Source organism: Choristoneura fumiferana, chromosome 15, assembly GCF_025370935.1.
Source record: "Choristoneura fumiferana chromosome 15, NRCan_CFum_1, whole genome shotgun sequence".
NCBI lineage: Eukaryota > Metazoa > Arthropoda > Insecta > Lepidoptera > Tortricidae > Choristoneura > Choristoneura fumiferana.
Genome location: NC_133486.1, coordinates 1337293 through 1361260, shown reverse-complemented (window position 1 = coordinate 1361260; position 23968 = coordinate 1337293). Strand labels below are relative to the sequence as shown.

The 23968-nt window shown below is 35.9% G+C and overlaps 1 protein-coding gene across 2 annotated transcripts in view; it reads left to right on the top strand.

Moving 5' to 3' along the window:
- Window positions 1-12942, top strand: part of LOC141435663 (uncharacterized) — a 52177-nt gene extending 39235 nt beyond the window's left edge. For both annotated transcript variants that reach the window (XM_074098403.1, XM_074098402.1), the window contains 2 exons: window positions 10605-10706; window positions 12493-12942. In XM_074098403.1, the coding sequence (XP_073954504.1) occupies window positions 10605-10706; window positions 12493-12678 (288 nt within the window). In that variant the 3' untranslated portion in view covers window positions 12679-12942. The remainder of the gene's footprint in view (window positions 1-10604; window positions 10707-12492) is intronic.
- Window positions 12943-23968: the final 11026 nt, after the last annotated feature.

Below are 23968 nucleotides of genomic sequence, written 5' to 3'. Positions count from 1 at the left end.
CGCTACTTATGCAGCAGCACTAGCGACATCTATGTTCCGCCCTCATCGAGAGACGTCACACTCTTTCGGAACCAACCGCTCACCCAGACAAGAGATGTCGCTACTAGCAATCAAATTATGATTGTTTTTTTGGAGTATTTTTGAATTTTTTATTTCAACTCCAAATTTGTTACTTTTACGGGTATCCCGTGAAACCATATCGAAAATACAAACTGAGACATGGATGCACAGAAAAACCAGAAAAAGAGACCAGCGCTGGGAATCGAACCCAGGTCCTCAGCAATCCGTGCTGCGTGCGTGCGTGTTTGGAGTTGAAATAAAAAAATCAAAAATACTCCAAAAAACCAATCATAATACACTATACCATTTCACCAGGTTTATTTGACAGGCAAATGCATAACATGGGAATCATTTTTGCTTTCTTATTAAGTGAAATGACATAATATGTCACAAAACCACTTTGAGTCAGTACTTTTGTGTCAACGTATCTCGTAAAAGCTGACACCTAAATGGCGTCGTTAATTCTTAATCAGCTTTTAACTGTTCACTTTCATTTAAGCTATTATTACTTTAATTACTGTAGCCGCAGGGCTATTGTCAGAATGAGAGTACTTGGTTGGTGATTCACACGCGGGTCCAGTATGGATTGGTAACTTCACACACATCCTCACAAAGTTTCTTTTCACCGTAAACATGTTATATTTGAAATGTAATTTCGTACATAAATTCTGAAAAACTCAGAAGTGTACCAGGCTCGAACCCATGAACCCTATTTAGAGGTCGTAGGTCAAACCACTAGGCTGCTCTGTTACGACTTTATATGTGGGCTATTTTTTCCTTAAAATGTTTTTTTTTTATACTCATCTTGACTGTGTCATATCATAAGCCAAATACAAATCATTTATTGCGGACTTTTGAATCCATAGTGTTAGTATATAATATATAGTGTTAGTACTTAAGGTGGACGAAAAGTTTTACTAATTTGACTAAAATAATAAAGACGTTTTTTTTTGTTCTATGAATCTAATTATTAGGTTTTTAGTCGTGATTAAAAATGTTTTTAGTAATCAAAATAAATGCCCATTACTTTCTCATTTTGAAAAATAATAGAAGATTATTCAACAAGTACATAAAACGCGCCATTTTACCCGAAACGTTTACCACCTGATCCGCAGTTACAGGTTGATAGTTAAGTCGAGAGTAAAATGAGCTTTATGATCGATACTCTGCTTTCACTTCCATTACGAGGAAATTGGATAGTAACAATGCAAATATTTTTTTATTCCGCACTCCCTTTTTAACCCCCGACGCGAATAGAGGGGTGTTATAAGTTTGACCGCTATGTGTCTTTGTGTATCTGTCGGTGGCACCGTAGCTATTGAACGGGTGGGCCAATTTTAATGCGGTTTGTATTTATTTGAAATCAAGTTTTCTAGCGATGGTTCTTAGACATGTTTCATCAAAATCGGTTTAGCCGTTTTTGAGATATTGAACTTTGCAGTGACAAAGTCGGGGTTTTCAAATTTTTGTTGGTTAGGTTATAGTTGCATGGGAGCCCCTCTTAAAAACATTTTTGTATTATATTTTGCCTTGCTTTGATCTTAGAGGAAGATTTTACTTTATGCACTAGAGCGTAAAAAGTAATTTCATGCAGCCTACAATCCTTTAATTAACAGCAAAATTATCTTGCTACTCCACGACAGCACGAAAGCAAATTGTATGTACAGTTCAAAGGGAATCAAATTTATGCTAGAACATAATGGTTTTTTTACAATTATGATTTGAATAATGCAAGTTTTAGTTCCAAATGCATTTTTTTAGCGCCCCATTCCGCTCCAAGGGTAGCAGCTAACGACATCTGTGTTTCACTTTACAGAACTATTTACTGCCTAGGGTTTTAGTTCTCTACAAGGAACCACATAATGAACCCCAAGTTCTGCAGCCAGTGGCCTACAATTACGTTTTTAGGGTTCCGGAGCCAAAATGGCAAAAACGGAACCCTTATAGTTTCGCCATGTCTGTCTGTCTGTCCGTCCGCGGCTTTGCTCAGGGACTATCAATGCTAGAAAGCTGTAATTTTGGACGAATACGTATGTAAACTATGCCGACAAAATAGTACAATTAAAATTAAAAAAAAAATTAGTGTAGGTACCTCCCATAGACATAAAGTGGGGGTGCTTTTTTTTTCTAATCCAACCCTGTAGTGTGGGGTATCGTTGTCATTGGGGGGTCGCTAGAACGATTTTTTGATTCAGTGATTTGTTTGCAAAATATTCAACTTTTCATTAAAATCGAGCGTCCCCCCCCCCTCTAAAATCTAAACCGGTAAAAATTCAGAATGGTAGTAAGTATATCAAACTTTCAAGGAAAACTATAGCGGCTAAGTTTGCTTGAGAATTATTAGTATTTTAAGAGTAAATAGCAGCCTAAGGTATAGAATATACCTAAACTTGGAAGATTCCGTATAAAATACGAAATCCTTTTTTAATTGAGCTACAAATGTTTTGAGTACATTCCGGTTCGGAATCCAACTCTTTAAAGACGGAACTTAGTATTGATATAAAATTACCGTTAAACGTGTTTCATAAAAAAAAAAATTAGAAGTACGTTTTGCTTAAGATTGGTTTTTGGAGTCTTATTGTAGTTCTTATTTCAACTCCAAATTTTGTTACTTTTAAGTATGTTTATAGAACTTTATTTCTCTAAATAAATTGTAACATTTTATACAATTTATACCAGTGAACTTTTACGGTCACCCGTAAAATCCATATCGAAAATACAAACTGAAACATAGACTGCTTAAGTGACTAAATAAGAAACAAACAAGCTGAGATATGTGGTGCATAGGAGAAATTTATGTCTGTACTCCATGTCCAGTGGTGGTGTAGCCGTATAGCACGCAGCACGGAATGCTGAGGACCTGTGTTCGATTCCCAGTGCTGGTCTCTTTTTATGGTTTTTCTGTGCATCTATGTTTCAGTTTGTATTTTAGACTGTAATTTTTGTTGACTGTACTTGCATTGTCACCAAAACTACATTTGCACACCAAATTTCAAGTCAATGCTATTAACCATTGAAGAGTTCCGTCCTGCGAAGACGATCCTGGCTGGACTACCAGGATGTCACTACTAGATTATTGTATTGTCACGCGATTTACATAAGCATTCCAAATTTCAAGTCAATCAGACTACTGGAAGTTGGTCAAATTTAACTTGCAAGATTTGATTACAGACAGACAGACAACGGAACAGGTGAAACTAAATAAAAGCTTGTAAACACTATAATTTCAATTATCACCTGTTTTTTTTCTAAACTAATTTGCCTTACATTGGCTGTATATCTAAATTTTTTTTTGACATTGCCAATTCAGGAGTTGTCAAAACCATAGTGCTAACAAAAGCGTGGTGATGTAGCAACTCTGCCACCGGATCGCTTGAGAACACCTGTGTTAGGAGATTAGTTTGCCTATTGTCATTAGATGACAATTATGTTTAGGAGGAGTTATTTGATGAATGCGATACTAGACTAGTTTCATTCTGCAGCTTCTCCCCCGTAGAAAAAAAACTGGCTAGCTCTCTATCCTGTAGATAACTTAACCAACTCAACAACCACCACCAACTCAACTTTAATCAACTTAGAAACAGCTGGACACCCCCTGATATTATGAATTCAGTTATCGCGTTCCCGTGGGAACTATGCAATTTTCCGGGCCAAAACTATCCTATGCCCTTCCCGAAACTCAGTCTATCTGTATACCGAATTTAATCTAAATTGGTTCAGCGGTTTCGACGTAATTGAGTAACAAACGTCCAAACATCCACATCTTCACAAACATTCACATTTATAATAGGATAAGATGTAGTTTGGACGACCAGATGGCCTAGTGGTTAGAGAACCTGACTACGAAGCTTGAGGTCCCGGGTTCGATTCCCGTGTCGGGGCAGATATTTGTATGAAAATTACGAATGTCTGTTCTCGGGTCTTGGGTGTTTCATATGTATTTAAATATGTATCTACCTATATAATTATATATATCCGTTGCTTAGTACCCATAACACAAGCTTTGCTAACTTACTTTGGGACTAGGTCAATTGGTGTGAATTGTCCCGTGATAATATTATTATATTACTATTATTATATAGTTCAATAACGTAATATACAGTCACCAGCATTAATATCTGCCAAAGCGGAGCGTGCAAAAATATCTGACATGTCCTTCCTTCCCTAGAAATAGAGTCGTATCAGATATTTATGCACCTACTCTATTTCGACTAGCTAGGCGCCCTATTCTGAAATGATACTAAGGGGCTGTTTCACCATCCATTGATTAGTGTTAACTGGCGGTTAGGTGTGATGCCGTCTCTATTTGTTTTGTTCGAATAAACGGAGACGGCATCACATTTAACCGTCGGTTAACGCTAATTAATGGATGGTGAAACAGCCCCTAAGACTAAAGACGCACTGCAAGCCAAAGACTACAGTATATACAGTATATATAGGGAGATACTACATATATATGCTGCAAGCTGTGAAAGTTTAGGAACCTCTTAACATCAAAATGAAAGGTACATCACCAGTCCGTTTGCCAAAATTCAAGGACAGGATCTCATACTTTAATGTCACCTTAGTTAATGAATGCCACGTCAGCATAACGCAAGAGCTCTCAATCTTGATTACAACGCGCGCCGAGCCGTGACAGCCACATTCAATTGTTTCCGCATGTCATTGGCAAACTTTGACAGTTAAGGCAACTGGTTAGAAATAGGTGGTTATGGAGAATTTTACGTAACGCTTGTTTTATTGGCACAGTCAGCAGGGCAGTATCTTTCTATTCTATCTATTTATTTCATCATCCCAGCCTATATACGTCCCACTGCTGGGCACAGGCCTCCTCTCAGAACAAGAGGGCTTGGGCCATAAGTTCCCACGCGGGCCCAGTGCGGATTGGGAACTTCGCACGCACCATTGAATCGCTTCGCAGGTTTGTGCAGGTTTGCACGATGTTTTCCTTCACCGCAAAGCTCGTGGTAAATTTCAAATGTAATTCCGCACATGAATTCCGAAAAACTCAGAGGTGCGAGCCAGGGTTCGAACCCACGACCCTCTGCTTGAGAGGCGATAGGTCAAACCACTAGGCCACCACGGCTAAGTGAATCTATTTATTTATTTAGTTGTTTGTTTTTTATCCCACTAATGTAATAAATGCGAAAGTTTGTAAGTCTGTTTGTTACTTCATCACCGCTGAACCGATTTAGATGAAATTCGGTATACAGATAGTTTGAGCCCCGGGGAAGGACATAGGACAGCTTTTATCCCGGGAAATTGAGTAGTTCCCGCGGGATAGTGAAAACCGAATTTTACGCGGACGGAGTCGCGGGTAACGGCTAGTTTATTATAATATCATGTATTATATTTGAATACAGCTGCACACTGCGCTTCTGTTGTTTTTTGAATGCTTTACGTTACGATACCTTTATGTCTTGTGATTGTCTGAACGGATTCACTGAAAATCAGCGTCTTTGCATTTCATGTATCGACAAATGCTGAGTGAAATCCTTCCTTTTAGGGTTCCGGAGGAAAAATGGCAAAAACGGAACCCTTATAGTTTCGTCAAGTCCGTCTGTCTGTCTGTCCGTCCGTCCGTATGTCACAGGCATTTTACTCGAAAACTACAAGATGTATATCAATGAAATTTGGAGTACAGATGTCTTGTTAAAGTTGCTATTTAGTTTCGTAGTTAAATTACAAAAATAAATATTTATAGAGGGGGCACTCCATACCCGTAACAGAAATTGAAAAAAAATCACATCGCACACTCAACTCGCATCAACGTGTGACACATAGTTCGACAGCTCTTTTGAAAAGATAGAAAGAGAGGAAGAGGTTGTATGCTTTATGTTTTCACCGCTTTTATTTTCAAAGTCACATTCGTACGTGAAGTCGCGGCGGGGTCGCTAGCAATATAAATTACCAGATATGAAATATTTAAATAACAATTCATACATTCTTAAGCAAATTTTAAATCTTAAAAAAAAACAGAGTGATAGCTAAGTTAATTTAAAATGATATTTACTTGCTGACTGTACAGAGTTGTATTAAACAGAGCCTTAATGGCGCCTCAAAGTTGCGGGCGGTACTAATTGTACGTATCAAATCTAGGTTAGTGATATTTTACTAAGCTTTACAAAGTAAAAGCTTTAAGCGATAAGATAATACCTACAAGGTGTTAATTAAATAAATGAAAACCTTAGACACTCCAACTGTCTTTTTTGCATCTAATTTATTTTTAAATAAAAAAAGAAAAAAGGAGGGAAATAAAGAAACAAAAAATTTACTACCTACGTATGTAAGTACTTCAATGAAATCCCTATTGTACTACTTTTAAATGAGTTTATTGCATTTATTATCAAATATCATAAATAATTATTACAAAATTCGTATATTTTGTTGAGCCAGTAATTCTACTTATTTTCTGACTCTATACTTGTAATTTGCACTTTTCCAGCTACAAATCAAATTTCATCCAAATCTGTCCAACCGTTTTAGACCGAAGTAGTAACAAATATACATATATATATATATATATATATATATATATATATATATATATATATATATATATATACACACACACACACACACACACACACACACACACACACACACACACACACACACACTCACGCATACCTACTCAGAAACTTTAGCAGTTATAATAATTAGTAGGATTTTACATATATTTGCTTGCTTTTAAATTACTACGGAACTCTCAATGCGCGATCCTGACACGCACTTGACAACTTTAGCTTTTTTAAACTGGGAAATTTTTAATCTCGAAACTTGGACTTGAAAGAGTCTCCCATTGCTGCAAGATATTTTCTTAGATTATCGTAGAAGTTAATTAAAAATTACATTGTTAGTTTCTCCCAGCTACCTGATACCGCGTTATTTAAACCGCTGGCTTATTAATGTTTTATTTCTGTCACAGAGGAATTGTCCAACAGAGTAGCAATAACAAATAATAATAAAAGTAAATTTCTGTGTAGGAACAAGGATTTGAGTAAACGGTTATCTATTGTTTGCTCGAAAGTTATATGCCATAATTTCATTATCCCGAACTTCACATGCCCGAAACTTCATTTGCCCGAATGTTTCGTTTACTAGAAAATTTATTTGATATATTCTTATTTTCCCGAAAATTAGATGCCATAATGATACGAATGCAATACGTATTGTTTTCCATATTATTAAGTGCAATAATATTATTTAATAGAATATTCAAACGCCATACTACATAGTGTTTATTTTGATTATGATTGATTAAAATTGTTTTTTTCTATTACTAATCTATCTATTATCTTTATTATTCGGGCTACTATAAAAAAAATACCAAACATCGAAGGCTAAGGCGGGAGCTACGCAGCGCTCCGCTTCGCTCCCACCTTAGCCTTCGGAACCTAACCTATCCGAGTCGCTTCTGCTCCGAAAAATCAAATGTCGCAATTCTTACCAAACGTAATCTTTGTGATTAAAATTTACCTAATTCAAAGGCTTGTTTGAAGTATGGGATTTATTAGTATAATTTACATGGATGGCAAATGATATTATGGCATGTGATACTTATGGCTTACGATGATTATGAAAAATGAAATTATTGAAATTAATATTATGGGAAACAAAGATTCTGTCATTTGATTAATATGGTAAACAATGAGTAGTGAAAATGAATTTATAAGAAACAATATTATGACGGTTGAATATTATAGCACATGAAATTTGGGCAAATGAAATTCGGGCAAGTAAAGGTATACCTGAGTAAACATATCGTTTTAGATGACTTTTAATGCAATTTTTAATTTTTAAAAGTTTTGTGTCTTTACTAGTGGAAATTTGGAATGCAAGTTGCTGTAAGGTTAGTAAAGTCTTGTGTGTCTCTGTGATTGATTAGTGTACATTGTAGAGTATTACGTGATAAGTATGTGAGGGTTATATTGGCTTAAAACTAAGATTGTTTTTTGGAATCTTTTTGTATTTTTTATTTCAATTCCAAATTTAGTGTCAATGGGGTGCTGAAAGTTTCTCGATGAGGGCTACAGCATAGGTGTCGCTAATGTCGCTGCTTAAGTGACTAAATAAGAATACAAACAAGCTGAGATATGTGGTGCATAGGAGAAATTCGTGTCTGTATCACTGTCCAATGGTAGTGTAGTGGTATAGCACGTGGCACGGAATGCCGAAGATCTGGGTTCGATTCCCAGCGCTGGTCTTATTTTTCTGGTTTTTCTATGCATTTATATTTCAGTTTGTATTTTCGATATGGCTTAAAACTACACAAAGCATGAAGAATTTTATCTTCACATGGATTGAAGGTCATGTGAAGGTTCCTGTAAATAGTGGTACAAAATGATTAAACTAAAGTATACATTCCCTAATGTAAATATGAAATGAGATTCAACTAGCATGGTATATTCGCTACTTTACCTTCTACCCTGACTAAAACTAACTTTAACGTGAAGTTGTAACTTTGGGCTTCGAATGTACATGTGGTCATAATTTTTATTTAGGGTTACAAATGAGATTTAATTTGTTCACCAAACCAATGTGATGGTTCTGCATTATATACCTATTTAACGGGCCCCAGTTAGGAAAGTGAATATTATAACTGATATTGCGTGACCTATCAAATAGTTAAAATATAGTTATAAATCTTTGAGAAGTTACAGAAATGGATAGCCTACACCCACGACGCAATTTTCTTTCATCATTATCATCATCCCAGCCTATATACGTTGCACAGCTGGGCACAGGCCTCCTCTCAGAATGAAAGGGCTTGTGTGGTAATACCCACGCGGGCTCAGTGCGGATTGCCTTTGCCCACACCAAATAGCACTTGTAGTGCGCCCTTAACATAAATGCCTGAACGCAATCTACCCCTCTCCCGCGCTTATTTCCTGACGCTCCCTCCACGGCGATATTTTTACTAATCATACTTCTTGATACACTCTATTAGTTAATTCATCTATGGTCTAGCGCACGGTAACACTAATTAAAGTTTTAAATCACCTGTTCTGTGAAAATAATTTTGCTGATATGTTTTTCGTTAAGTTTAATTTTTACAAGTTGGTACTTAATAAGAAAAATGTCGGGGGTAAGTGGTTTTATTATAAGTACCTGGGCCACTTGGGCTAAAAGTCGAAAATACGCGTTTTTCCACAGATACAAACAAGTTAGACCGATTTTAACCCCAAATTTTTTAGGGTTCCGCGTTTCAAAAGAAAAAAAAAACGGAACGATACCGGGAACGGACCGATATCGGGTTAAAAATAAGTAGTAGGTATTTGAGTTGGTCCTAAGATACTCATCTAAACACATGCACACGTTGCAATCAAAAAACTTTTGTTCTATAATTTACTGAGCGGAAGCGAAGCGCGAGCGATACGTTTCTGTAAAAAATTGCTTTCAATCATGTGTCTGTCTGACTGTTTTTTTCTACAGGCCGCATTTAATTTTTCACCCAATTACTTAGTCATATCGTTAAAGGACCCTGGACCTAAAGTATGGAAAATGTGGTTTCAGTCAAATATCCTGGGATTTTGATATGTTATAGAATTCAGTCCTGATCAAAAGTGTCTAAAAAACTAAACTAAACTCTGAAAAGGACCCGGAAACAGAGGTAGCAGAGACAGAGGTAGTTAGAGACTTTTGATCAGGACTTTGAAATCTATAACATATCAAAATCTCAGGATATTTAACTAAAACCACATTTTCCATAGGTACTTTAGGTCCGGGGTACTTTTGTGACAAGTTCGATGATTATAGGTACAGATCGAATTCGAAACAGTTTTTTTTAAAGCGGACTTAAAGGGGTTTAAGCGTAAGTTGGGTGTAATATATCATATTTTAGCTTTTTCTCGAAGTCTCAAAGTCGATGTTATAGTATTTTTATTTGTCAAGATAAGTGGTTTAATGTACTTAGGTACACAAGTTGTTACAACGTATTTGGCATCACTATGCCCCCACACAGGCATTACAACAGCTTACAAAATTATGAAATTAGAATACTTAGTCAAAAAATTTATACCGGGTGTGGCCTGTAATATGAGCAAATAATTAAAACATAGATTATACTCCTCAAACTGAACAACATTAGTTCAGCGACTTTTAAAAATAATTAGTATTTTTAATTTTAATTACACAAGTTTATTCGAAGAAGCATGTGAAGCAAAATACTTGATGTTTGTAGGGTGACAGGCGACATCACGGCGTACATTGATAGCAGTATTTAATTTGTATGAAAAAAGGAAAATTCAAGGACTCCATTATTTTTAAAAGTCGCTGAAATAATGTTGTTCTGTTTGACGAGGACGATCTATGTTTTAATTTTTTGCTCGCATTACAGGCCACACCCGGTAAAAATAGAAAAACAAAACATAAACAGACGCCGTATAGCCTAACGTTTCTGATTCTCGCGATCGCAATCAAATGACAGATTTCATGACTATCTTAACGGCCTCAGGTCTGCAGCTCACAAAGCCTCTATCATTATTAGGATTAATAAGATTCATGTCGCATTTTATAAATATTTTAATCGTTATTTTTCTCAGGGCGGTCATTATAAGAAGGGCAACGTCCAAGCGGACCACCACGAACACAAGAAGGGAGAGTCCGGCCACTTCGAGAAAGGAGGCCATGCACACGGCCATAAGGTAAACCCATTACATTAGAAAGAGAGAAAAATAAAGAATAAGTTTTTGTTAAACATAAAAAATTTAATACAAGCTTTTTTTGCTGACATACTTTTTGTTGACTGTATAGGGTAAACCCTCCAGTGAATGAACCCCCCCCCAGTGAATGAACAAAATCACGTTTTTTGCCTAAAATAAGCAATATAGCCATTTCCACCAACTGTCGTATTTTTTTTCTTACCGGCAACTCGATTTCCTATGCAATGGCAACAATCGGTAAATTTATTTTCGACCAATTTCAACATGGCAGGCGTTTGAAGTTCACGTATTTCTGCTTTTGAAGTTTTGTATGGAAAAATTAGATCCCAAATAAGAACAGTGCATGTTTGGAGTAACATTTGAACTGCTTATTTCATGTATACCACTATAAAGTTTAGCTATTGGTTAGATTAAGAGTTAAATCTTCTATAATTGTACTCTTTAGTGGCTTATTTTGCGGTTAAGTTGATATTTTTAGGTGTTCCATTACTGGCTTATCAAATGTTCTAAAACCAGTAAATGAACAGTCTGTTCATTTACTGGTGTCGGCTCAATATAGTTTTTTTCCTAAATTAAATGTTAACGTAATCGTATTAAGGTTGTGTTTTCAGATTCTGCATAGAAAACGATTCTGTTTCTTTGAACTAGTATTGGGACACTACGTGTTCATTCATAGGAATGAAAAATCTAGTAAATGGACTATAGAAATTTGGCTTTGTTCATTTACTAGATACCTACTAACCCTATGTATGAACAACGTAGGTAACGATGGACGTGATCGAAATGCACGATAGTTTTACTTCCTAAATTGGACTTGTTAATAATATTAGATTGTACAACAAGAGCATAAAACAAGCCATTTTACCCAAGACGTTCATATAGTCACCCGAGCCGGTACAGCGAGGGTGGATAGACACGTCGAGGAGAAAATGGGGATTGCGAGGAAAGGAAATAGGAACAGTTAAAACAATTGTTCAGTTAGTGTGTACCTTTTATTTGTCATGAATTACTATATAAAGAGAAAAGGTCTCCATCAGCTCAGCACGTGTTGCTACTTGCTACACAGTGGGTGCAGCAACGCTGATTTCCTGTAGAGCCCAAATTTGAGCTACACGACAGCTCTACTTTACACTTTGAGTATTTATTCTAGATAAATACTCAAAGAATACACGATAATATTTTTTTTACATTTCATAATTATTACATTACATTACTAAATTAATAGTACATTACTGCCGAGGCCGGGAAAAAGCAATTCGTGGATGAGTTGAGTTTTCAATAAATACGAATCCACGAATTGCCATTTCCGCTGAGGCATGTATGTATAGTGCTTTTCTCCAATATTTCATGCGACGAAATAAAGCAAAATAGCTAAAATATTAAATTAAATGCTTTAAAAAATTGCCCTTATACTTCCCGCGATAAGTAATTGTTTATTTTTTAATTTTTAAAGTACACGGCACGACTCTTAATGCCATTTCATAAGAAAAAATAATTTCATTTAAAAAGAATGTAAGTATTAGGTACTTTGCATTTTGCAATCTTTTATTCATCATCGTCATCATTTACGGTGAAAGAAAACATCGTGAGGAAACCAGCACAAAATCTGCGAAACGATTCAATGGCGTGTGTGAACTTCCCAACCCGCTCTTGGCCCGCGTGGGAACTACGGCCCAGGCCCTCTCATTCTGAGAGTAGGTCTGTGCCCAGCAGTGGGAAGTTGATGGTGATGATGATGATGATGATTAATCCTCATAATACTTTCCAGGGTCACAAGTCGTCCAGCGGCCATGATGGCCACGGGAGACACGGTGGCACCCAGCAGTCGGCCGAGGGTCATCAGGGGGGGAAGAAGTGGGTCTACCACCACGGGTTCCCGGCGAAGACCGCCAATCTGGTCATCATCGATCGAAGAGCTGACAAGTTCTCCCATGGACCTAATTATTACGGGTAGCGCGTTAGACGCAAGAGAGGTGTGTTGCTTGAAAGAATTTCCTTTAACCGAATGATAGTTTGATAGAAAATTGGATTGGAAATTTTATTTAACAAAAAAGATCGTAAGTGTCTAAGTATTAAGTAGGTACCTAAATGGTTAAAAAAACTGAAGAAAAAATTACTTAAAAGAAGTTGATTTTAAAAAAATGCACTGAGAAGCAAAAAAGTTACCTCTATTTTGTCACCCTTATTTTTTTTTAATTTAAATTGGACTAAACGGTAAGCAAACCCTCTCAAAAATCTTTTTGCCAGTGGCATTTCAGTTAGACTGTCACATGAAAAGGTTTCGATCAACTAAGTAGTATAGCAAATGGTAATTCGGTCAAAGGTAATTCAGTCAAGCGATAAGTGAACTATCAACGGCTACAAAATTGAAGCTGTATTGTACTGCATTGCGAAAATCTGAACAGAACTAGAACAATGGAAATAAGATTGAATATAAGTAGCAAGATACAGTAAACTTTCTTTGAAATATTTTTATTAGTATTATTAGGTATAGGAAATAATACTTATTTAAGAAAGCTACAAAAATAATGTAAAAAGAAATTCCAATTATAATGGTTCTCCACTAGAGATCGAAGAACAAAAGTAAGAATACAAAATAAAATCAGTTTCAAAGCTACTTACCTAAAATAGAGGGTGTAGTTTTTAATTTTTATAAAGCACAAAGCCCCTATTTACATATTCTATGTTTGCGTATCGTCTGGAAAGATCTTTGCTCGGTGCTCAAAGGAAAGGATTCAACTAAAAGAGAAAAAGGTACATCTTAATACCTACTTGCTTGCTTATTTTGACTGCATGCAATATGACTTAATTCATCTGGTTAGAATATGTTATTTTTCGATAAAAAAAAGTACTAGGTCTCTATTCTGTGGCAATTACAGCAATTTCCTTGGTAATGCACCTCCTTGATGCAAGGAATAAGTCTGCCTAATTTCGAGTCTCTATACTTTCAGTTGTTTAGGTAGGCTACATGGTGTCTTTACGTTACTTTATTATATGTAGAAATGGAAGACCCGTGGACTACAGAAGTTAGCATTTCAGTTCTGTTCAAATTTTCATTAGGACATAAGATAATTCAATTCTAATTATGCTTTTTTTATGTTAGATCTGTATTTTATCGACAGCTGAAAGGGGCAAATTTTGACCCAGTGTCATTACCATTTTATGTATCATTATTGTTTGCTGCTTATACCAAAAGATTCGCGCCGAAAGCTTTTTTTGCCTTTATATACTCGCACACTCACCAAACTGTTGTTTTCTTAAATCTTGATAATATAGGTTTGTTTTGTATCTAAAAAATCAGGAACATGACAAAGAGAAAAGAAACAAATGCGGTACAAATACGCCTTTTATACGAAAGCGATTGATCCGTTCTATTTACTGTCTCTAAAATTTGAAATACTTTTTTAACCATCTTGTCAAATCACTAATAATAAATTTGTGTCCAATGAGAAAAAAATACATTATTTAATAAAATAAAAATGATTCATAGATTTTGTGAACCTAATATGAAAATATGATTCGTCAATTTTACTTTTTTACAGGCGAAAGCACTGATATAAAATCAGCCTGTGTATAAAAAGGTTGCAGAATCAAATTATTATTCAAACTTTGTTTTTGACAAAATGTTTTTATGTTACAATCTAGTTAGAGTGTAATATAGATGACTAAGTATATTTTTAAGAAGATTTAGATTGGATATTTGTACTTTAAGTTTTTCATTTTTTATTTCAATTGTAATAGCAATTAATTCGTACACTGCCTTTAATGTAATATTTGATCGAAGCCATTTTGTCTAATATTCCTATTATTTCATTAATGTAAATATTATTTCATGTAAATAAATGTATCTCTAAGTCTATTGTAAATAGTTTCGTTTTTGTACGTTTTAATAAAGCATGTGTTTTATAAAGTTGTGTATTTTTCAATTAATAAGTTTTTGGTAAAAAAATCATTTTTCATACAAGCTGAGCATGACTGTACTTTTTGTTGACTGTGCTTATATTGTCACCCAAAATACATTTGCATAACATATTTCAAGTCGATGCCATTAACGTTGAAGAGTTTCGTCCTGTGGAGAAGTTCCTGGCCGGACTACCAGGATGTCACTACCAGATTATTGTATTGTCACGCAATTTAAATAAGTTTCAAGTCAATATAACCACTGGAAGTTCGTCGAATTTAACTTGCAAGATTTGATGACAGACAGACAGACCTACAGATAGACAGACAACGGGGTAATTGAAACTAAATAAAAGCTTATAACTATTATTACCTACACTACACAAAAATAGCATTTTTTTCCATCTAAGTAAGTGTCGAAACTTAAAAGGTTCTTACTACATTCATTCCTACATTCTTACCTACCATACCAGCATTAACTAGGCTAGAAAAACTAATTTTGCATAATAGGTATTTCAAATATCCTTACTATAACTTTCCTAAAGGTAAATAACCTAAAGGCAATTCCCAAATTAATTTAGTAGTTCCAATTTTATTAAACTGACTTCCCGTGTGCTTCGTGGTTTCATAAAAGACGGTTAATTAACCACGCGTTAATTAAATCCATGTTAATAATGTTCAATAAATATGGCCGTGCATCGACGCAAAGCATCGGTGCGAGATAATTACAATAACAGGCAATAAGTACGAATTAACAATACCTATACTTATTTGGTAAAATTGTGCATAACAATTTAATAAATAGATAGATAAACAAAATATTTATTAACAACAGCATACAAAGCTCAAAATACTATAGAAGATATACAATAATACCTATTAATTATTCACTGTCACCGACGCACATATGCGTTTTCAGAACTTCGCTTAGTGCCGCTGTCATAATTATTCATACATTTTGAACGCACATGTATTTTAACTTTTGGTTGTTTTAAGCATATGTTGTTTTGCCATGAAAGTGATTTTGAAGTTTAGGTATTATGAGACTAAGGTATTTTGAAATTCAGCCATATTAAAATTCCGGTGTTATAAAAATAAAAATTAGGCACTGCAATTTAGGTATTTTGAGACCAAGAAGTTTTGAGATCTAGGAATATTGATAAAAAGGTAAAATGAAATTTAGAAGTCATACGCCCAAAGCTGTCTCCGGTGATGATAATGAATCGTTAAGTATCACATTTAGCTACAAACCTGTTTCTGTTGTTTTTCTTTTTTCTGTTTTTATGGCAACGCCTAACTGTTTTACAGGATCTACAACAAAACATCTCTTTTTAATGTCACATTTAACATTATTACTTTTTACACATTTTAACATATCCACAGAACTAAAATAATTTCCTTGCTCACCCGCGACCTTATGATAGCTAAGCTTATGCAAAATATGCGTGTTCATGCAGTTCCTCCACCTCCACACTGTGAGAACACACACAAATCACACAAACCCATCTATCACCACCACACTACACTGACGCGTTTCGAACTCAACCAGAGCTCATCTTCAGAGTGACACAACCGTACACCATGCTACCCTATGCATGGAGTCTAAGAACTAGTAGCATGGTGTACGGTTGTGTCACTCTGAAGATGAGCTCTGGTTGAGTTCGAAACGCGTCAGTGTAGTGTGGTGGTGGTGATAGATGGGTTTGTGTGATTTGTGTGTGTTCTTACAGTGTGGAGGTGGAGGAACTGCATGAACACGCATATTTTCCATAAGCTTAGCTATCATAAGGTCGCGGGTGAGCAAGGAAATTATTTTAGTTCATTGATATGGACCTCCGCAAAGTAACGCCTGATTCAATAAATCATATCCAGAGAGCCTATGGGACACCCAAACCTTGCAAATCAAATTTCACTCTTAGGCCCTGTCCACACTGAGAATTTTTCCGTGCGATATTTTATTCGCGCGAATTATATTCCGCGCTTTACATACAATTTCTTTGCGATTTTTTTTTCAATGTGTTACAGAATTGCGAGCTAAAGCCGCGCGAAATATTCTGAGTGCATTACACACTGATATTGTCAATACAAGTTCCCTCAACAAAAATACCTAAAATTTTCGTATTTATGAACCAATATAACTAACTAATAGACCATGACGTGCCATCTCACGGTTATTGGCTTACAACAATTTACTTTACTAAATTCTATTACCGATCGCACTAACAATTGATTTGCGGCAAGTACTTTCACTATCGTTTTTCGCCATCAACTCTTAAGATTATTACGTTAAACTAATTGTGAACATTAGTTTTTTTCTCAAAAACATCGTTTGACAAATTTTGTAACGTTATTTGTTGGTGACATAGTTATTTACTTCATCATCATCATCCCAGCCTATATACGTCCCACTGCAGGGCACAGGCCTCCCCTCAGAATGAGAGGGCTTGGGCCATAGTTCCCACGCGGCCCAGTGCGGATTGGGAACTTCACACACACCATTGAATTGCTTCGCAGGTTTGTGCAGGTTTCCTCACGATGTTTTCCTTCACCGCAAAGCTCGTGGTAAATTTCAAATGTAACTCCGCACATGAATTTCGAAAAACTCAGAGGTGCCGGGGTTTGAACCCACGACCCTCTGCTTGAGAGGCGATGGGTCAAACCACTAGGCCACCACGGCTTACGTCATGATTATTTATTTACTTGTAACAGTTTTCAGTTACAAATAAATACTAACTAAATATAATGGAACTATTGCCACCAATTAACCTACTCCCAAACAAAGTAGGTTTAGGTACAGCTTGGCCAAACAAAATAGGTACTCTATGGGTAGTAGGCAATGGATATGTCGGCCGCCGATCGTAAGATCCGCAAGATCACGAAATTCCTAGGCACATCATGAAATGCCGCCATTGAGGCCGAAAAGTTCTCGAGTGGAGACCGCGGATTGGCAAGCGCAGCGTAGGACGTCCACCAACGAGATGGATGGATGACCTGGTGACAGCCGCAGGTTCACGGTGGATGCAGGCCGCTGCCAACCGAAGCCCCTAGAAGTCTCTGGGGAAGGCCTATGTCCAACAGTGGACGTCCTACGGCTGAGATGATGCTGATGATGACGAATTGTTTGCGAATAGACGAATAGATTAAAGCGCTGGGCGAATAAAACAATAATAACACCTCGCAGAATCAATTTCCAGTTATAATTTAACCTGTCCAGTTAATCTATCGCTGGTTAGCGGCTACAGTTCCGATAGTGGATACGTTTAATACCTGGTGTGAAGTTATTGCCCCTGGGAGTGATAAAAGCAGTAAATAACGTTCAACTACTAATACTGTTTATCAGCTTTAATAAAGATTGGTTATGAAACGTTTATCGATATATTGAATCAGGCGTTTATACTTTGCAGAGGTCCGTATCAATGAACTAATAGTACATCGTGTCTTAAAGGCGTAAATCAGATCCCATCAAAACATAAATGTGAAATGAGCGCCAAGTTCGACATTATGATATGCCTGATTGTTGACTTTAACGACAAAAGAAGTGAGATCTAAATGGGTGCCAAGTTCAATGGTCAGTCCTGAAACTCATTTACAACAATATAAAATATTTTATCTACATGCATATCATAACTTCCCTATTATATGTTCAGAAACGACTATCAAATGGCCTTTATTAAGAAACCTGGTATCTGCGGGTGCATCTTAATGTTCACATTAAAGTACAGTGCATCTTAATGTTTACATTAAAGTATCGGTAATACTTTTTTTAACAATGCATATGTACATATTGTAGAAAACTTATGACATGCATGTAGATAATAATTATTATTATAAATAAAACTTTAGTTTTTTATTATCTGTTTTATTTAAGCTTTGGTAGGTACTTCAAACTAGTTATCAGTAACACTAACTTAAAAATACAGGCCATATCCTGAACATATTATAGTAAACTTATGATATGCATGTAGATAAAGTTATGTATGCGGCTATACATAATTAGGCATTAAAACACTCGTGTGATCTTATTATGAAACTCATAGTTTCATAAAACCACACTCGTACTTTAATGCCTTTCATTATGCACCAGCCACATAAATAACTATTATAACATCGTAAAATATCATTTCTTCTTATAACTAAGGATAATGTATTGAAGCTTAAGGTCTAACTTGGCTAGTTCTCATATACGAATTATTATTAAGTACCACTAAAACAGTCATGGAAGATCCCTATGTTCCATGGCTAGTTTCTGCCAGCAAGCCAAATTTTCGAAAGAATAAAATAAGAACTTACTGCTTTACAACCTTCAAAGCCTATAATGTAATTTGTATATGAAAATTATGAATACTAGCCAAGTCTGACTTTAGGTTTTAATATATTATCCTAAGTTATAACGGTGGTTTGACGACCAGATGGCCTAGTGGTTAGAGAACCTGTCTACGAAGCTTGAGGTCCCGGGTTCGATTCCCGTGTCGGGGCAGATATTTGTATGAAAAATACGAATGTTTGTTCTCGGGTCTTGGTGTTTCTATGTATATATTATATTTATCCATTGCTTAGTACCCATAACACAAGCTTTGCTAAGCTTACTTTGGGACTAGGTCAATTGGTGTGAATTGTCCCGTGATATTTATTTATTTATTTCATCATCATCATCCCAGCCTATATACGTCCCACTGCTGGCACAGGCCTCCTCTCAGAACAAGAGGGCTTGGGCCATAGTTCCACGCGGGGCCTAGTGCGGATTGGGAACTTCACACACACATTGAATTGCTTCGCAGATTTGTGCAGGTTTCCTCACTATGTTTTCCTTCACCGCAAAGCTCGTGGTAAATTTCAAATGTAATTCCGCACATGAATTTGGAAAAACTCAGAGGTGCGGATCCGGGGTTTGAACCACGACCCTCTGCTTGAGAGGCGATAGGTCAAACCACTAGCCACCACGGCTTTTTTATTTAAGAAGAAATAATATTTTAAGTTGTTATATAAATTTATATTGTTACAAAAAAAATCAGGACTGACTATTGAACTTGCACCCATTTAGATCTCACTTCTTTTGTCGTTAAAGTCAACAATCAAGGCATATATCCTAATATTGAACTTGGCTCTGAATATCACAGTTATGTTTTGATGGAATAAAATGAGAAAAATTTATTACTTTCTGATTTTTCCTTTGTATTCATCCACTAACCTATCTGGATGCCAAATTTGAACTTTCTAGGTCATCTAGAACTGGGTTAGAGTTTTGATCTATAGGTGAGACAGTGATAAAAATGCTGATTTTTGGATGTTAATATCTAAATAACCCTTTGAGGTGTGTTTATGAAATTTGGAGCACATATGTATCTCACAAGTATCAATAAATCAGCCAAATTTGACATGTTTATGTGAAAGTTCTGTTAGCTTAAACTTGGCTCGACACACTACCGCGTAACGTAAGACTGAGGGATTAAATCCCCCTTTATTAAATCCTTTGGAATGGAGGAAGTAATTCCAGTACCACCCCGGTGAGACATATATCATCACATTTGTGAGTAAAATAGTATGCTTATTTGTAAGAGAAAAAAAATGTTATTATTATTACCAAAAATGCCGATAACACTGGCGTAACTCGCAAGCAGCGCCAGCAAAAACATATTTTGATATAGACATAGGATAATTTTTGTCTCGGAATATTGCCTAGTAGCCCCATGTCTGCCAAAAGGTTGCCGACTCCTATGGCCTCAAACAACAACAGCTAATTTAAATATAAGTTTCGAAAATACAATTAATTTGATTGCTTAGTAGCGACATCTCTTGTCTGGGTGAGCGGTTAGTTCCGAAAGAATGTGACGTCTGTCGACGCAACATAGATGTCGCTAGTGCTGCTGCGTAAGTAGCATAGTAGAAATAAGCAACCTGAGATATTATGTATGCATAGGAAATATTGTGTCTAGATTCCTGTCCAGCAGTAGTATAGGGGTTATAGCACGCAGCACGGAATACTGAGGACCTGGGTTCGATTCCCAGTGCTGGTCTCTTTTTCTGGTTTTTCTGTGCATCCATGTCTCAGTTTGTATTTTCGATATGGTTTCACGGGATACCCGTAAAAAGTAACAAATACAAAAAACCTCCATAAAACCAATCATAAATATTATAATATATATAGTATATAATTTAGTATGTACTTATAACAAATAGTAAGAAAAAAGAGCTCTAGGAAAATGCTAATAGCAGCTACCCTATTTTATAGAAATCGTTGGCATCGGAAACAGACTCACAAAAAAGAAATGGTTTCCGATTAATAGGGTCTTGAAACTCCGAATAAACGGAAATGGGACCTCATTAATATTACATAAAGATCGACTTTAAAACGTCGAGTATTGCCCAATTAATGGCTAATTAATTGAACATGAATCGGTGACATCACAGGGAAGTTCATCATGCTCAAGCAATTTGAGTTTTACGATGTTGTGATGTTTATAAAATGAATTAATTTTTATGATTGGTTTTGGAGTCTTTTTGTATTTTTTATTTCAACTCTAAATTAGTTAAGTACTTTTACGGTCATCCCGTAAAATCCATACCGAAAATACAAATTGAAACATAGATGCACAGAAAAACTAGAAAAGAGACCAGCACTGGGAATTGAACCCAGGTCCTGAGTATCCGTGCTGCGTGCTATAACCCCTATACCACTGCTGGACAGGAATCTAGACACAATTTGGGGAATCGAACCTACCGTAAAAGTAACAATTTGGAGTTGAAATAAAAAATACAAAAAGACTCCAAAACCAATCTTAATTTGATTGCTTAGTAGCGACATCTCTTGTTCGGGTGAGCGGTTAGTTCCGATGGAGTGTTGAAAGTTTCTCGATGAGGACTACAACATAGATGTCACTAGTGTCGCTGCTTAAGTGACTAAATAAGAAACAAACAAGCTGAGATATTTGGTGCATGTAGGAGAAAATTTGTGTCTGTACTCCTAGTGGTAGTGTAGTGGTATAGCACGCAGCACGGAATGCTGAGGACCTGGGTTCGATTCCCAGCGCTGGTCTCTTTTTCTGTTTTTCTGTGCATTTATGTTTCAGTTTGTATTTTCGATATGAATCAATTTCTGTTTGTTGGAAATAGTTGAAATTAAGTGAAATGCCGGAATTTTAATTCAACTGCTAGCTGTAACTTACGCGTGCGAAGCCACGAGTGAACACTAGTTTCTTCTAATTCTACGAGTAAACAGTTCAACTGTCAAAGTCCACAACCTCAACTAGCCGACAAGTTAAGTTTTTCTATAGAAAATACTCTATTCTCTTTAAGATTAAAATAACAAGCTATGAAACAAAAGTAGTTAAGAACTTGAAGAAATCGCATTTCACTGGAGTGCTTGTGTTATTCCATAACTTTGATCTCAAAAACAATATGGCGCAGATAACAATGGTTTCAAACGATATTGGATGTAATAAAATTAAATAAGATGATAAGTTCAACTTGTCTGCTTTTTAGTTTCATACCTGAAGAAGAAAAAAATGGAATTGTTGTATACTTCTATATACGCAGTGGCACATAATTTGGCCCACTCTACATATAAAAATAACTATTACATACATTGCAGAGCCAGATTTTTTGCCGCTCAGTACATATATTTTGTAAATTGTACTTTATATTAATTGTATTAATGTAGTTCTGTATCGGATGCCAACCTGGATCCACGTAATATCAGCGTCGAGCCACCTTTAGTGACCCGGCAAGTGCTGAGTGGACTCCTTTTTCTCTCATCTGTATTTTACTTTTCATTTATCATTTTTTTTTCATTTTAGCATGAACATGTCTGTACCTACTTTTTACCTATGCGAAATAAAGATTTATTATTTTTTTTTTTTATTATTATTATATATCCTAATTGCCTAATTTCTAATTAGTGTCTATACGTATAGGCTAACTTTGGATCTATAGGTCTAGTGCTAGCTTTAATAATTTCTTCTCGGACGAAGCAGCAGGAGTTGGTAATATTCGTCAACAATGCGATGTTGTCAGACCCGCTTATTGCCTCCCACATAATTACGCTCATAAATTAGCTACTTGCGCACATATTAACTTATTTTGCACATGTCGTACGTCAATTTGTAAATGTTTTAGATTAGATTAGATTTATTTATTACATTTTGAAAAAATGCATTATAAAACACATATCAGATAATTACAAGAAATTCACAAAAAGATCGTCAAAATGTATAAATTCATTATATTACAATAAATTGTCAGCCAAAAATAAAAATAGAATTTAGAATGTCAAATTAGAGTTCAATTCAATAATAATAATTAAAAGCAAAGCAAGAATATACTTAAATCTAAGTCAAATTAATGCAATAGAAACAATCAATCAAACGAACAATAAAATAATTAAAATGTCAAAACAATAACATTAGACATAAAATCAAAATATACACAAACACAAAAATGTGAAAAATGTCAACAAAACAAACACAAGAGTACAAAACAAGGTACATAAAAACAAAATGAAAAGCATATAATAATGTTAACATAAAATATCACAGTAATAGCCGTGGTGGCCTAGTGGTTTGACCTATCGCCTCTCAAGCAGAGGGTCGTGGGTTCAAATCCCGGCTCGCACCTCTGAGTTTTTCGAAATTCATGTGCGGAATTACATTTGAAATTTACCACGAGCTTTGCGGTGAAGGAAAACATCGTGAGGAAACCTGCACAAAACTGCGAAGCAATTCAATGGTGCGTGTGAAGTTCCCAATCCGCACTGGGCCCGCGTGGGAACTACGGCCCAAGCCCTCTTGTTCTGAGAGGAGGCCTGTGCCCAGCAGTGGGACGTATATAGGCTGGGATGATGATGATGAAATATCACTGTACTATTTTAAAGAGTACAATGACTTGTCAAAAAGAAGTTTGAAATGTCTCATCCGAATAATCATTCTTCCAGAAGTTTTCCTGCCGGCCGCGCGGCCGCGTTATTTATTCGTTTGGGATATTGCTGTCTTTATTGCTCGTGACATAAGCGCTCGCAGCCCCCCCCCCCCCCATGCCTTCCGCAACGACGTCGAGATAGCTGTAGGCTTTTCAAGATTTGGGCGGTTGAATTTTGGGTTTCGTTGTCAACTTGTCCTCATATTATACGAAAAGTATAGCACAGGAATCAATGATATTTATTATATTTTCTATGCCTGTGGTTTTTTTGATTTTTGTAAAAATGCTTTATTAGTCAGTAATTCTCGTGCAAAGTTGACATCTTTTTTTTGTAGACTTTTGAGCTCCTGTAATTCTAATATTACACATTTATATGAAAATCTGAAAAACCACAGGCATAGATAATTACGTCTCGTCCATACTTACAAAAACTT